Source organism: Panthera pardus, unplaced genomic scaffold (genome assembly GCF_024362965.1).
Source record: "Panthera pardus isolate Hobbes unplaced genomic scaffold, ASM2436296v1 HiC_scaffold_22, whole genome shotgun sequence".
Lineage (NCBI taxonomy): Eukaryota > Metazoa > Chordata > Mammalia > Carnivora > Felidae > Panthera > Panthera pardus.
This window is the reverse complement of record NW_026526788.1, coordinates 6,493,053-6,509,672: the sequence shown is the minus strand read 5'-3', so window position 1 is coordinate 6,509,672 and position 16,620 is coordinate 6,493,053. Positions and strand designations below refer to the sequence as shown.

Sequence of the window (16,620 nt, the reverse complement as noted above, 5' to 3'; positions counted from 1 at the left end):
AGGAGAGTTCAAGAACAGAATCAAGTAGAACCTGGGGACTGAATTGCTGTGGATAAAGACAAGGTAGTGGTCAAGGGGGACTCCAGGCTTATACTTGAGAAATGGGTACTTCTGCCAAATGAACCAGAGAACAAAACAGGAGGACTGAATTTAGGACAGAAAGAGGATTCAGATTTAGATTTGTTGCATTTGTGGTGCATTCAATAAATCGAGCAGTTGAATTCATGCGTATGAAGCTCAGAAAGGAAGATTAAGCTGGAGGTATCAATTTTGAGTCATATTGGACATTGAAGGGGATATTTAAAACTGCAGGAGATAGCACTTTCCTCAAGGAGTAAAGTTAGCTATTAAAATATAAAAGTAACTGTAAGTGTAGTTGGAATTCAAAGAAAATAAAAGTTAATGTGGCAAATAATAGTCAAAAAATCTACACGTAATAAGAACTATAGCGTGTACTTACATGTCAAATGTGCGTTAGTATAAGCTATGCCATATTTTTCACTTTGAACGTCTTTTTGTAAAAATGTATATTGAACGATTTGCTTTTAAAGTTGTATTTTTGTTTCATCCTTTAAAAAAATTTTACTGTTTCAAAAATTTGTTTTGATTCCAGATGGCAAGATCTTTCAGGAGAAAGTACAGTCAATCATGTACCTGAGACATTCTAGCAGTGGAGGAAAGTCTGTTACTAGTCCTGGATTTATGGTAATAAGCCCATCTGGTTTTACTGCTTCGCCCCCTGAAGGTAACTATAACAATAATGAAAGTGTAACCCTTCGTGGTTTAGCTCTGAGTATTTGTAGGTAAATAAATTTTGCATGTGTAACAGTATGATATACTGACATTCAGACCAAATAAATGGAAGGTTAGACTTAAAAATTGTAGAATATATGTAAGGAATCCATTTCACTACTCTCTGGGATCAGGGCTCACACTCAATATAACCAGAGATACTGCAGAAAACTTAGGAAACAGATGAGGCTCGTGCTGTCTTGTTCTGGAATTCTCTGTTTCCTTTTATCATAGTCATTCGTCTTTCATTAAGCTTCTGATTTATTTTCCCATTTTCTTCAAAAACTGTTTGGCTTACTCTCTCCCTTCTACCTAAACATCGTTTTAGACAATTTCACTCGCCCCGTGATGGCCATCCGGTGCTCCAACCTCTCGCCCCTTGACCCTGGGTACCTTTCCTTCTCCTTCATCCACCATATGCATGCCTCTGTCTTGGACTTCATCAAGAACACCTCCCACCTCTGAAACTCCAGGATCCCACTCTCTGACAATAACCTCCTCTCTGGTTTCTTTATCACCATCCTGTGTTCCCTTCTGCCTATTTTCCCTATCCAGCCTACATCTCATTAGCCAGTCATTTCCTGGACACAGTCTTCAGCTCCCTCGTCCCCTTGGCCTTTTGGCATTCTTGACCTACAAACCCCAGCCTTGCTTCCATCTAACCATCCCCATACTGCTGAAAGCGGCTAGAGAGAATCCCTGTCTTTACAAGGGTCTCTAACTATAGCTGGCCTTTTAATGCTGCCCTGTAGTTTTTCAGTAAGTTCAAAATCAATTGCCTCTTCTCTTTCCATAGCAAGTCTATTCAAGTCTTTAAGCTTAAATCTTTAAGACTGTACTTTTCTGTCTTCCTAATTCACTCTTAACAGACTACCTCATCTCTAATAGAGAAAACAGTAGGTAGGTACGTGTTTCCTAGTTGCCAACCGGCTGTATATCTTTTCCTTTTCTGACAGCTGGTCTCTTCTAGCCTGAGACATTGCCCTTATTGTCTGCCCAACCTGTCTTATCTTTGGCTTTAGTATAAATTAATCAGTAGTGCAAGTTAGGTAGAGATAAGAATAGATAGGACGGGATATATATATATATAGCTATTAATTTCCAGTTTTGTTTCTCTCCCAAAGTGTTTCAGTTATTTGCTAGCACATTTTATGCCCTTTTATTATAGTATTTTAAGACTGTGTTTTAACTAGTTTTATTTGGAATTTTATAGGAAATGTACATTTTCAAATACAGTCATGCCCCCATTTTTTCCACATCCTTTGAACAGAATCTTTTGGCAGCCTTAGCCCTCCAGCCAAAATGTAGAAATAATTAGGAAAAACTTCTGAGCTATAGAACTATTATTGCCAAAAGGCCTGTGCTCTAAAACAGTTCACCCAGTGCCTGTTTACTCTATATCAGTGCTTCTCAAGTTTTAGCATGGAAAAAAAAAAAAAAATGACCAGAGAAGTTGTTCAGACACAGATCTTTGGGCCCTCCTTCATGCATTCTGATTCAGTAGATCTAGGGTGAGCCTAAAGAGTATGCATTTCTAACAATCGCGCAGGTAGTGCTGATCTCCGTGCTGCTAGCCCACAAACCACACCTTGAACAGCACTCGCTTTACCACCGTGCACTGAGAATGGCAGTGATTTTTCTGGTCTCCCTGGACATGGAGTACTAGAAGCAGCAAACTGGACAGCTATCACAGGAAGACAAAGCGCCATTGCTTCTCATGAAGAAGTGACTACGGAAATGGATGAGAGACAAAACAGTCTAGGGCCATTTGGTCTAGTAGTAATAACAGCAAGCATGGGTATTACTCCCTTTATTGAGCACCTGCTATATGCCACACACTATGCTGGGAGCATCACAAGTATGATCTCACTTAATCCTTAAAGCAGCCTTGCAAAGAAGATATTCTGAACCCTCCTTTTACATTTGTAAAAACAAATACCCAAATAATTAAATGATGTACTTAAAAGACCACCTAACTCACAGAACCATCACTTGAATCCAGTTCTACCTTGTAGCAAAGCCCACACTTTCACACCATATCAAACTGCATCCTAGTGACTGCTAGCCTGAGGCAAATTAAGTTTCACTTAATTTCACGACAGTAGAGCCATTAATCCTAATGACTTTGCATCATTCAGTCAACACTGTATTTTGTTAAGGAGACAGGAAAAGACATACGTTTTTGGGAGATTTTAATAAAAAGTAGTTAAAAGAAAAAATAGTTGGGGCACTTAAGAATTTTAAGTAGTAATGGGGTTCCGTTGGTTAAGCATCTGACTTCAGCTCAGGTCCTGATCTCACAGTTTGTGAGTTCAAGCCCCGCGTCAGACTTTCTGCTCTCTATGCACAGCCCGCTTCGGATCCTCTATCTCCCTCTCTTTCTGCCCCTCCCCTGCTCACATGCACACGCTCTCTCTCTCTCAAAAATAAGTAAACATTTTTTTTTAAAAAGAATGTTAAGCAGTAGTTAACGTTAACCTGTGTGGATTCTTTAGCATCGCTAGATAAATGGGTTACTGCTGTGGTTGTGACTGACAGTGCAGGACACAAGTGGTCCCACTTAGTAGATTTTTAACGAGTGTTTTTCTGTCTACTCTCTCCAGGAAACAATTCCTCCAGGATTATCCCACAACGGACGATCGCCAACATTCTGCGTTCTAGAAGCCTACCAGCATTTCCTACTGCTTCACCTCAAATGCAGCCACAAAAACTGACTGGAAGTTTGGGTTGTAGTATTGACACGTTACAAAATATTGCAGATGATTACATTGCTTCCCAAGCAGAGAAACTGAATTCTCTGGTGAGTTCCGGGACACTGAAGAAAGACAAAGAGGATGCATTCATCAGTAGCTGTGAGTCCGCAAAAACTGTGTGTGAAACGGAACCTGCCCTTTCCGCCCGCGCCTCTGTCAATGGTGTCCCAAAAGGAACCTTGGAATTTCTGGGGGTCAGAGTAGATCACAAAGAGTTGGGAGCAGAACCCAAATCAGAAGATGACGAGTCCTACCCACGCCGCCCTGATCACCTGAGGGGACTGGCCTCATTCCAACAGAGCCACAGCACTGTCGCAAGCCTGGGGCTGGCTTTTCCTTCACACAACGGATCCGCAGCCGTTGGACGCTGGCCGAGTCTCCTTGACAGGAACCCGGATGACTGGGAAAACTTCGCCTTTTCTCTCAGTTACGAGCCGAACTCCAGCCGCACTGCAAGTACTCACAGGTACTCACTGCTTTCGCATGCTCCCCCCGCCCCCACTTTTTCTTTCGCTCTTCTTTGAAGGATGTCTACCCTTCTGGAAATGTCTTACATCACTTCTCATATACAACATGTATATTCATAGCAAACAGAAAGGTACCTTTCTCTTTAGTCTAATACTAAATAATATTGAATTCCATGTTTTACCAAAGGCTAAACCGTAAATGGCTCCTAAAGAAAAAGTGCCTTGTGGTTTACATTTAGAGAAAAACTCCTCAGGGAAACTATAAGATTTATAGTAGCCAGTGGCAACACCCGGTAAGAGTCTCCCCGGTGGTGGGGATGCTTCTCCTGTGCTGTGCAGTACAGGGGCCGCCAGCCACGTGTGCCTGTTGAGCCCTCGAAACGTGGCTAGTGTGACCAAAGAGCCAAATTGTTTATGTCATTCTAGATAGTTTCCCTTGCGCAAGCGGCTGGTGACCACCACCCTCTTGCACGTCATAGCTGTGGAATAGAATGGTGTTTAGTGGGCCCTGTGCCTAAAGTAGATCGATGAGAAATAAAATGGTAACAAGTGATGGCAAGGTTGTTAGTCACAGGTCAACATTTTTTTTTAACTGTGTGACCTTTGGTTTCACATGTTGAAATTACTACTGCTCCTCACAGTTCTTAAGGAAATCACCGTGTGCTTTTCTTCCTGATACTGTGTTCACGAGACTTCTGGGGTCTCTGTTTTAGCGTAACGGAAGACTGTCTGGTACCTATCTGCTGTGGATTATACGAGCTCCTCAGTGGAGTCCTTCTCATCCTGCCTGATGTTATGCTTCCAGATGTGATGGACAAGCTCATCCAGGCAGACACGCTTTTAGTCCTCGTGAACCACCCATCACCTGCTATACAACAAGGAGTTATTAAAGTAAGGGCCAGTTCTAGATGCGTTGTTTTAATTCAGAAAAATAAATGTACGTTTGATTTAAAACTCGAATGTATCTGTTAAAGTAGACCTAAAACTTTAGTCTAAGGAAGAATGAACTGATACACAGCTGACCGTTGAACAACACAGCTTTGAATTGCGTGGGTCCACTTATATGCGGACTTTTTTTTTATAAGTACAATACGGTACTGTAAATATATTTTTTCTTCCTTATGATTTTCTTAATAACACTTTCTTTTCTCTAGCTTAGTTTATTGTAAGAATACAGTATAGAATACATACAACATACAGGATGTGTGTTACTCAACTGTTTCTGTTGTCAGGAAGGCTTCGGGTTACCAGTAAGCTACTCGTAGTTAAGTTTTGGGGGAGTCGAGTAATATGCAGATTTACAACTGTGGGGGGGGGGCTGGCACCTCTAACCCTCATGTTGTTCAAGGGTCAACCGTAGTTGGTTCCTTCTTTCTCGTATTTTTATATGAATTATCATGCAATTTTAAGCTCTCCTCCATATATTGATTCATATCAATATGTTTTTTAAGTCTACCAATTATAAGGAACACATAGTTCATTGGAAACCTTCCCTGCAGTGTAGTATCAAATCTTAAACATCTACTTCAGGTTTTAGCTCAGGTGTCACCTTTACGGAGACCTGATCACCTTTCCGAACAGCTTCCCTCTAGCACCCTACTCCTCATTTATCCTATCATAGCATCCTCGTTTTGTCTTGTAATTATCTTTTTAGTTGACCTGTGTGCTTGATCTTTCAGTCTCCCACACTGGAGTCTCCGCTCCATGAGGGCGGGCAGCTTGTGTCTAGTATATACTAGGGACTAAGCGTAGTGTCGAGTGAATAAGCGTTTCATATGAATGCTTTCCGTTAGAAAACAGGCCAATATTGTAAGGGTCTTGTAACGATTCTCATTTTCTTTAGTTCGTCTGATGTAGGATGTTTTTTAATCACTTGCAATTCAACCCAGTATTTTTTGAGCTTCCATCCCAGGTACAAAACACTGGGCTAGTTGCTAAGTGGATACAAGGTGGAATGATAGAAGCCCCGCATTCAACGAGCTTATAGTCCAGTGAGGGAGAGAGACATAGACCCCACTAAGTAAAACGTAAGGACTTCTGGTGATGAGTGCTTCAACGGAATATTAATACAGAAGAATGGGAGCGTGGGAAAAGCAGTTAATTGTGATGGGGGGAACCAGAGAAGGATCCGTACAAAAAGTGTATCTTGTATTGTGCTATAAACTCAGAAAGCTTTTTAAGTAGGGCAGCAAACAGATGTGTGTTTGGGGAAGAACAGTCAGTCTGTCACCACTGTGAGGGAGCGATCGCAGGGGAGAGAGACGTGGAAGTGTTCTGTTTAGCAGGCTTGCACCGTAGTCCAGGGGAGAATGATGAGTTCCTGATTCGGGCAAGCGGCAAGTCAGAGCACACCCAGATTTGAGAGGCATTCGCCGGAATGAGTGATCACACGTAAGGAATCAGGACCGGAGGAGCCACCGATAAAATTAGCCGTGAAGTCTAGGAGCGTGGCACTGCTGTGTGCTCTCAGACGGGAACCACGAAAGACATGAGTGTGGAAAGAAAATAAGTAATTGAGTTTTACACATGTTGCATTTAAGATGCTAGGGAAGGGTGGAGATAGGGCTCTGTGCTCAGGATGGAATCCATCCGGAAGTCTGGAAGTCGAAGTCTAGGGGAGATACATACGTGCACGCACACACACACGTGTGGAGAGAGAGGATAGTGCAGGGCTCGCCGATTTTTTTCCTTCAGAATAAAGCACAGCTTTTGTACTTCTACTCGACTAAGGTTACCAATCTACCAGGTGTCAATGCTCAACTAAAAAGTTAGTTTCCCCATAACGAAAGTATTAAGGTCTCCAAGATAAAGTCAGCGTGAGCACTCCAAACTTGTCAGAAACAAAGATTATTTTTGGTTTGCTATGGAGGTGGCATTGTTTTTTAGCTTTCTGTGCTCTATACATATGAAATTAAATAACAACTTACAAGTATTGTCTGATCTGTGTACATTATATAAAATTTTAGTGCATTATGTAAATTGTCTTAATTTTTTTTTCTTAGCTCTTAGATGCATATTTTAATAGAGCTTCTAAGGAACAAAAAGATAAATTCCTAAAGAACCGTGGCTTCTCCTTGCTAGCCAACCAGTTGTATCTTCACCGGGGAACTCAGGAATTGTTAGAATGCTTCATTGAAATGTTCTTTGGTCGACGTATTGGCCTTGATGAAGAGTAAGTGGCTTCTTCCCTCCACCGTCATTGGGGATCTTTTGTCTTAAAAATAAAATTTGTTAAGCGGACTCTTAACAAAGTTATTTGGTCATTTTTAGAAAAAATCCTCTAAAAGTACTTCCAGGTGAATCAATTTATTATTTTCCACGTGGTATTGTTTCTAACTTCTGCCTTTGTATTTCATTCACTAGTTACAAACTAGAAGCCAGTGCTTCATCAAAGGAAAGCAGGTGATCGTTTAGGATTTGACATGTAGTGTTAACACGAGGAGGGTAACTGAAAAGAAGGTGGCTCCCATTGTCCCAGCAGTAGATCACACGACTGATTGTCCCAGCAGTAGATCACACGACTGATCCTTAGAGAGGCTTCCCCCGTCCCTCAGCCTCCGGGTCATCTGGGAGAAGAGTCATCCCTCACCTGGAATTCCTGGTTGGGCCACGAAGCGCAACTGTTATCCCCGTCTGTGCTCAAGCAGTGAGAAATGTGTGTCTCCTCGTTATTAGGTGTCTTCTGCTTATTAAGTAGACTGACTCAGACCTTGAGGAGTTTACTGGTTGCAGTAATGACAACAGTACTTTCATCTGCATACAGCTTTTAGCTCTGTCAAAGCAATTCTGCAGTATTTCATTTGATTGTCACAAGAGCTTTGAGAAGAAAGTAGGGCAGATGTCACCACACGTATTTGACAGTTAAGGAAAATAAGGTACAAAATGCTTACATTTCCTTCCATCACAGAGGCAAATAGTCTCGGGACAGGAACTCAGGATTCGTTCCTTTCACCAGAACTCTTTTTACTAGTTCACTGTCTCTCGGATACTATCATCATCATCATCATCATTATTATTGTATGTTAATGGAATAGTATATAATTATTATATAAATTATGTATGTTGTATGTTATCATGATTATGCTAGTAATTGTATGCTAGTTTATTGTTAATAGTTTTACTAATAGTCAATTAACAATAACTTCCTGTGCACTTGTTATATAGACCCCTGAAGTAGGGTTCTTTTGGACACATAAGGGGCCTGTGGACAAATTAAAGCAAGTCAATTAAAAACCATGAAATTGTGAGGCATCTAGCTCTTGATTTCGGCTCAGGTCACGATCTCACGGTTCGTGGGATCAAGCCCCACACTGGGCTCTGCGCTGACGGCTCGGAACCTGCTTGGGATTTTCTCTCTCCCTATTTCTCTGCTCCTCCCCCGCTTACACACGCACTCGCTCGCTCTTGCTCTCTCTCTCTCTCTCAAAATAAATAAGCTTAAAAATTTTAAAAACCATGAAATTGTATCATATTTCATTTGAATGTTGTATATTTACAAACTTGGGACAGACTTCTAGCAATGCTTGTATTTTATTGGAGAGGTCAGTGATCTTACAGGTTGAGATTCCTTTCTCTCCACGTTTATTTTTTATAGCTTCAAAATCAAGTTAACAGAATGACCCACACTGCAATCCTTTTTCCTTGTTTAGTGGTTAATTGCTTCTAACGTGCTCTTAATTGTGTGTTCTTTCTCGCAGATTTGATCTGGAAGATGTGAAAAACATGGGACTGTTTCAGAAGTGGTCTGTCATTCCTGTTCTGGGACTAATAGAGACCTCTCTATATGACAACATGCTCTTGCATAGTGCTCTCCTACTGCTTCTCCAAATATTAAATTCTTGTTCTAAGGTAGCAGATATGTTATTGGATAATGGTCTACTGTACGTGTTATGTAATACAGTAGCAGCCCTGAATGGATTAGAAGAAAAGTAAGTTTTAAATCATTATTTAAAACTTCATCATCTGAGGGGCGCCTGGGTGGCCCTGTCAATTAAGCATCCGATATGGGCTCGGGTCATAATCCCAGGGTCATGGAATCAAACCCTGTGTTGACTCCCCACTGGGCGTGGAGCCTCTTAAGATTCTCTGTCTTCCCGCCACCCTGCCCTTCCCCCATTTGCGCTCAGTCTCTCTCTCAAAAAACTAAAACAAAAATAAAAACAAAACTGTGTCATCTGACAAATACTTTAGAAAGGAAAGACTTTAGTAATAGGTTACATTAAAGCATCCGATTTTTCAAAACACTTTCAAAGAATATCCTTCCATGGGGCGCCTGGGTGGCTCAGTCGGTTAAGCGGCCGACTTCGGCTCAGGTCATGATCTCGCGGTCCGTGAGTTCAAGCCCCGCATCGGGCTCTGTGCTGACAGCTCAGAGCCTGGAGCCTGTTTCAGATTCTGTGTCTCCCTCTCTCTGACCCTCCCCCGTTCATGCTTTGTCTCTCTCTGTCTCAAAAATAAATAAACGTTAAAAAAAATTAAAAAAAAAAAAAGAATATCCTTCCTACCAAACTAATTAGATTGGATTAATTAAATTGTATTTGGAGGGGGCATATTTTCTATCATTTTCAACAAGTTTACTGAAAAGGAAGATGTGTATATGGCCTACTTTTAGGTGTTTAGAACCTGAAGGCAAGTTGAATAAATTTAACTGTATTTAAATAGATTTACCACGCTTCCACAATGGTCTTATAAAAGTTATTATCCCCAGAAGGAATAGGAAATTGAGGACTGGAGAGAGAGAGAAAGAGAGAGAGCCTTGTTGAAGATCACATAGCTAGTGGGTAGCACAGGGTTTAAAACTGAACCTGTCTCCCTTCAAACACTTATGTTTTGAACTGTGATGCTCTCCTACTTTCTACTACCATAAATTAATTTCTCATTTCCAGAAGTACATTGGCAAATGGCTGCCTACCAAATTGATTAACAGCCTTAAAAAATATGTGAGGAGATTATATTTCTACTTGGATTTTGTGCCTTTGGTTTCTGCATTTATGATGTACAGCATACCATTTTTATTAGCGTAATGTTAAAATATAAATCTCCAGAAGCACATTACTGTACATTAAGGCATTAAATATTATCTATAATTTTTAAGAGAAGGCAGACAGTAACCTTTAAGAGAAGGCAGAAGCCAGGGAGGCTCTCTGAGTACAAGAGAGACTCCTTGTACTGAGTTCCGTTCAATTTTTGGGGGGTACCTATTCAGTTCAGGATTTGTGTGCTGGGCATATAAGAAATACAAAGTATTTTATTTCCTCAAAATACGTAGTCTTGATTATAACACAATGCATGTGTTATAACACAACACTTGGGAAGAGTTGCCTACGGGCTTCTGAAAGTAGTGTGTTGTTGTTTGTTGTTTTGTTTTAATAACTTGTACTTACTGAATGTCGTTACATGCTACCCTATTAATTGACCCCAAACAGTTACCATTTCCAACTCTTGGCTTGATTTGGAAAAAATAAATGGTGAGAAGTATTCAGGCTTACTATCATATACTAAGGTTATCAAGGTTAAAAATTGAGGCACAGGGGCGCCTGGGTGGCTCAGTCGGTTAAGCCTCCAACTTCGGCTCAGGTCATGATCTCACAGTTCGTGAGTTCAAGCCCCACATCTGGCTCTGTGCCGACAGCTCAGAGCCTGGAGCCTGCTTCGGATTCTGTGTCTCCCTCTCTCTGTGCCCCTCCCCGACTCACACTCTGTCTCTCCTTCAAAAATAAACATTAAAAAAAATTTTTTTTTAATTGAGGGACAGAAGTAACTAATTCATATTTATTATTTATAACTGATTAACAGATGTTCAAATCTATTATCTCCTTTAATCCTTAAAATAACTATAACTTGGTGTGAGATTCAGAGAGTTTAAGTAATGCATTCAAATTCACCTTCTCTGAGGAGCCATCTCAGAACGTCCCTGTTCACACCTACTAAATCTTCACTTTTCCTGGGGTCTATGTGGGATCTATGTGTTCCCATGGTGTATAGTGTGTCAATCCCTGTTGTTACACTTACCACCATTTACTGTTCATAGTTCTCTCTTTCCTTGTCTGGTCTTCTTCAAGACAGTAGACTTTTTTCAGGGCACCTAGGTGGCTCAGTCGGTTGAGCATCCGACTTCGGCTCAGGCCACGATCTCACGGTTCGTGGGTTCGGGCCCTGCGTCGAGCTCTCTGCTGACGGCTCGGAGCCTGGAGTCTGCTTCGGATTCTGTGTCTCCCTCTCTCTCTCAGTGCCTGCCTGTCACTCACGCTCTCTCTCTCTCTCTGTCACACACAAAAATAAATAAATAAACAAACATTTAAAAAGAAAAGACAATAGACTTTTTGACAGGAGTCAAAGCATGTTTTCTCATTTCTGTTTCTAGCATGCAATTCAAACTCCCCACCATCCAGTAGGCACGAATAAATACTGAATGGGTGAGCAAATGCCGGAAGAACAAGAATTTAAACCAGTTCTCTTTGCCTTAAGTTTTCTGTTCTTTTTCTTTAGCGTTCCTCTGAATGAATACAAATTGCTTGCTTGTGATATACAACAGCTTTTCGTAGCAGTGACCATTCATGCCTGCAGTTCCTCAGGCCCCCAGTATTTTAGAGTCATCGAAGACCTCATCGTACTGCTTGGCTATCTTCAAAATAGCAAAAACAAGAGGACACAAAGTAAGATTTTGTTTTTATGGATTTCCGAGGTTGGGATTATAGAGGAGCCAAAAATGTCATTTGAACCAAATCTCTTTCTTGTGGAAGCTATTTTACTGAAGGTTCATCCTTCATTTTATGATAATATCTATCAGCTTTAAAAAGAAGTCTTTTAGGTGGCAAAAATTAAACAAACGATATGTTCATATGACCAGTAGCTGGCAATACATCATTAAAAAAAGTTTGATTTTTTTTTTTTACCAAGTAGAACTAAAAGGTTTATGTTGAATAAAAATCCTCTTTAGTTTTCTTTAATGGCAAATATTAACTACGAAATGTGACAATTTCTGGTTCAGTTTTGCCTTATATATTTAAAAGCCTGTTCTTTAAGACAACGATGTAAGAGGAAATAAATTTGTGAGCTAGTTTTTTTCCATTGAATTTTTTTTTATAGTGATCATTTGGAAATTTGCTTTAAAATTTCTTTTAAAGGCAGTTTAAAAATGTTTACTACTATCAGGAACCCATATCGATCAAAAATTTAAAATCTATGTCTAATAAAACATTACTGGCAGTTTAGATGTTGCATGAAAATAAAAAGCAACTCAGTGTAAAAAATTAACATCCACATAGCTTGAAAACATTCTAGTGTCTTCTGTTTTCAGGTATGGCTGTTGCACTGCAGTTTAGAGTTCTCCAAGCTGCTATGGAATTTATAAGGACCACAGCAAATCATGACTCTGAAAACCTTGCAGATACATTCCGGTTACCCTCTCCTCCTCATCATGCAATATTTCAACCGCGGAAGAGCATCGCTGGTGAGTACTGAAATAATATTTTAATAATTATAAATTGAGGGTGGCATGACTTTCCTGTACTCTGATGCCATTCACACTTTTAAAATATCTTTTAGTTTAAAAAGTTAAACTACAAAATTTGAGAAAGGTTTCCTCCCTGGAAAAACCATTCTACTGATTTCTTTCAGTGCTGTTCTTGTTCAGTTATCTCTTGAGCAACTACTGTGTGCCAAGCACTGTGTAAATGTTGAAGATACAGTGATGATTAGAAGCAGACACAGATTCTGCACTTGTAGAGATTACAAAATAGTAGAGAAATGTAGAGGATCAGAGTAGAGACTCTAATAGGCAACGTGGTTTACATCAGGAGTTAGGGAAGTATCTGAGGAAGTGAGATTTCAGTGTAGATGTAAAGGGTGAGAGAAAGGAGCTAGCAAGGTAGAGAGTCAGAGAAAGAGTTTTCCAGGCAGAAGGAATGTTGCACAGCAGGAAAAGGCTAAGCTTCAGGGAATTGAAATAAAGTCATTTAGCCAGAGTGGAATACTCTGGAGAGATTTAGGAGAGCGATGCCAGATGGGGCTGTATAGGATGGCACTGGCCAGTGCATAGATAATCTTATAGGCCGCGTTAACGATCTTATCCTAAGGGGGAGTTCTAACATAAGCAGGTTTCCATTTTGTAAAGACCGCTCTGGCTTGTGTGTAGAGAGTGGGTTAGCGGAGAGCAAGAAATGTAGGGGTCCAGGTAGGAGGCTACTGCAGCGGTCCAGACGGGAGAAGACGGTGGCTCGGGTGTGGGTAGAGTGCATGTGACATCAGGACTTGCTGTGATTTAGCACATATCGGCAAGTGTCAATATTGTTAGCCTTCCTTATTTTTCCCGCAAAATCTTCTGTGACATTTATGCACACGATCCGGAAAGACAGTATAAACACCTCCCCACGCACACATAGGATCTATACACACATGCACGTATACACATACATATATATGGATGGATACGGATATACAGCATGTATATACACACACAAACGCACACGCGTATCCCCAGAGTAGTTGGTAATTTGTTTGAAGTTTAATCACCCTTACAATCTTAAGGGCCTTTAAATTAAATCGAAATCAGGGGAGCCTGGGTGGCTCAGTAGGTTGAGTGTCTGACTTTGGTGCAGGTCATAATCTCGCAGTTTGTGGGTTTGAGCCCCACGTCAGGCTCTGTGCTGACAGCTCAGAGCCTGGATACTGCTTCGGATTCTGTGTCTCCCTCTCTCTCTTCCCCTCCCCCACTCACACTCTGTCTCTCTCGCTCTCTCAAAAGTAAACATTAAAAAAATTTTTTTAAATTAAATCCAAATCTTTCTTCTACCTGTATTAAACAACTTTGTTTTGTTCAGTGCTATGCGAAATGTTACAACCATGTGAAAAACTCATTTGTAGAGAAAAGCTATTAAATATACATTTTTTTTGCAGTAGTATGTTTAGATTATGCTAAATATAAGCTATGTAACTAAAACTTCTAAGACAGCCACACAACTTTATTGCCCCTGTACATCCTTCTTTAATGTGACATCTGAACTCAGCCTCTCCTCTTGAACTGACCTCCTCTCTTGTCTAGGTAGCATTCTGCCTTTCACCAAGTCTAGCAGTCATGCTCAGCTGACCACATGCCAGAAGATGGCTTTCGAACCACCTTTCCGTTGCAGGGTTCCTTAGATAGTCAGTGACTGCTGAGATGGAATTCACCCCCCTTTGATACAGGAAAATGCTCTGTTGCCAGTATCGTTGAGTCACAGGAGCCGTTTCTTTCCTGCCGACGTTTCTCATTCCCATGTCCATTTCTTCTGCGCTTTTGTACCTAGATCTGTGGTTTCGTTTTTGATCCGCTCACGCCAGGGCTGCCACAGCAGCGCTCTTGCTGTTCTCTCTTTGTTCTGTGATTTCTCTAACAGTCTGTCATCTCTCTCTTTTGATACCAGAATTTTTATCACCTTGAGCCTCAGAGCCCTGCGGAACTCCAAGCCTGTCCTTTTTTATTTTTTGTCTGTGTGAGTCCTGTTAAAGTGCATGACGGACTTTTAGTCCTTTCTTTAAACCTTACTCTCCTTTTTTTCCTGACTCCTCTGGTCTCTTATCCTGAGCTTAAATTTGTCGCTGTATCTGAGTAAATGCAGTTGCTGTAAGCCGCATGAGGTTTGTAGAGCCCTACAGAGTTCGAGCTTGATTAAAAAAAAAAAAGACCTTAAAAGTGCACCAGACCAGTTCCTGTATTTTATAGAAGCACTGGAATAAGTTCCTGCTGGAACAGGAGCACCCACACTCCTCCCTCCGTGTCCTACAGCACATCCGCTCATTCCAGCCCTGTCGTGTTTCTAGGACCATCCCTTGTGGGTTTCTCCCACCAATTCTTCCTGGTTTGACTACGGCCCTTATTTAAATCCTGTCTCTGAATCCAGTTGAAAAATACCACTTTATATGTGTTATGCTGTTGCTTTGTAATTCCTTCCGCACTGTTCTACACAGATATTTGGGAAAGACTGTGTTTTATTTCTTCATTCTCAGTCAAAAGGGTATTGGCTTTGTACGCCGTAGGTACAAAAGCTGCAAGATACCAGAGCTCCTGTGCCTTGGAGCAGCATGGTTATAACAGCCTATTTAGGGCTATCTGCTCACGATGCTAAGTTACTAAGAAGGATTTATACTGCCGTCATGTCCATCATTGAGATATAATAAGCTGTTCCTTCCAAGATTTGAAGCAAGCTGTTCTCATTAGTGGTCAATGTTTTGGGGAGATGGTTTTTTCCTAAATAGACTCACTTAGCATTTACTGCACACTGCTGAGAATGTGACACCCCAGCCCCACGGCCACCCCCCCACCTCCAGCAGGGCTCGTGGGGACAGCCGGCAGCTGCAGCTTGTTCTGGCCACACACCCCCTGCGCTGGTCATCGACAGGTCTCCTCAGACTGTCAGCGCCAGGATATCCACGGCATGGGACCGAAGCTTCTTCAGCAGCATTTCGTCATATGTAGATTTTAAGTTCTCATACTCTTAGATACTCTTTGATTGCCAGATTAATCTTTCTACAGCCTGGCTCGTGTGCCATTATCTTGCTCAACAGCCTCAATGGTTCCAACTACCCAGTTAACAGATCTCAAATTCCTTAGCCTTTGTATCTTTTTTTGGTATAGATGAGAGAGAGAGATGTCACTAAATGGTATCGGACTCTACCTTCTGTTTCTAATTAATGTGTTTATAGACATCTTCCCATATAATAAAAATACTCTTTATGTTTGATGAACACATAATAATCTATTATATTGATTTGCCATCAATTGTTTCCTAATCTTTATCAATAAACCAAAAGTTTCTCTTTTTTTTTACTTGTCTTACAGTAATCCCTTTGATCCCTTTACTTTTTATTAAACAACTTTGTGTTTAAATAACTTTGTGTTTATTAACAACTTTGTGTTACTTTACTGTTTAATCCCTTGATCCCTTTACTTTACTTTTTACTTGTTTTTGCTATTACAAACAGCATAGCAATGTACGTTCTTTTATATGTTTTTTTCCCACTTGTCTGCTTATCACTATGAGAAACTTTACGCATCACCTTATTTCGTGAAGGTAGAAATAAGCATTAGGGTATTATTTAAAGTGCTATACATACATATAAACTGTCAGAAATAAATATAAATATATACATTGTGTTATTATGATCCACATACAAATGAATTTCCTTTATATTTCAGCCATCAGTAACAATACCAACCATTAACAACTTTTGATGCTTTGTATGAGATCGGCATTGTGTTTTACATCCATTATTTTATTTACTATTTAATCCATAGAACAACCTTCTTTATCCATTCATTCAACCATCACATATTTATTGGGCACCATCCACATGTCAGGTATTATTTTATCTGCTTTCATGGAACTTACATTTTACTGTAGAAAATGGTCAATAAACCTGTAAACAAATACGTTTAATAAAATATCAGATAGTGACAAATATCTACCTTTGAGATGAGCTCTATTTTACTTTCTAATCTACATCTTAACATATGAGGGAACTGAGGCTTTGAAAGAAGTATATTTGAGGCTACCCCAGCTCGGTGCTGAAATGCCCTCCCTCTTTTTCAAGTGTGTAGTTGTGAAGACCTCACATTTTCTTACTCAGTA

General features: G+C 40.5%; 1 protein-coding gene across 9 annotated transcripts in view; it reads left to right on the top strand.

The window, feature by feature from the left end:
• The window catches only part of LYST (lysosomal trafficking regulator), a 191,116-nt gene that overhangs the window by 106,150 nt on the left and 68,346 nt on the right, over positions 1–16,620 (top strand). For all 9 annotated transcript variants that reach the window (XM_053910211.1, XM_053910212.1, XM_019418948.2 and 6 more), the window contains 7 exons: positions 614–745; positions 3,396–4,011; positions 4,726–4,903; positions 7,015–7,184; positions 8,710–8,940; positions 11,501–11,667; positions 12,312–12,464. In XM_053910211.1, the coding sequence (XP_053766186.1) occupies positions 614–745; positions 3,396–4,011; positions 4,726–4,903; positions 7,015–7,184; positions 8,710–8,940; positions 11,501–11,667; positions 12,312–12,464 (1,647 nt within the window). The remainder of the gene's footprint in view (positions 1–613; positions 746–3,395; positions 4,012–4,725; positions 4,904–7,014; positions 7,185–8,709; positions 8,941–11,500; positions 11,668–12,311; positions 12,465–16,620) is intronic.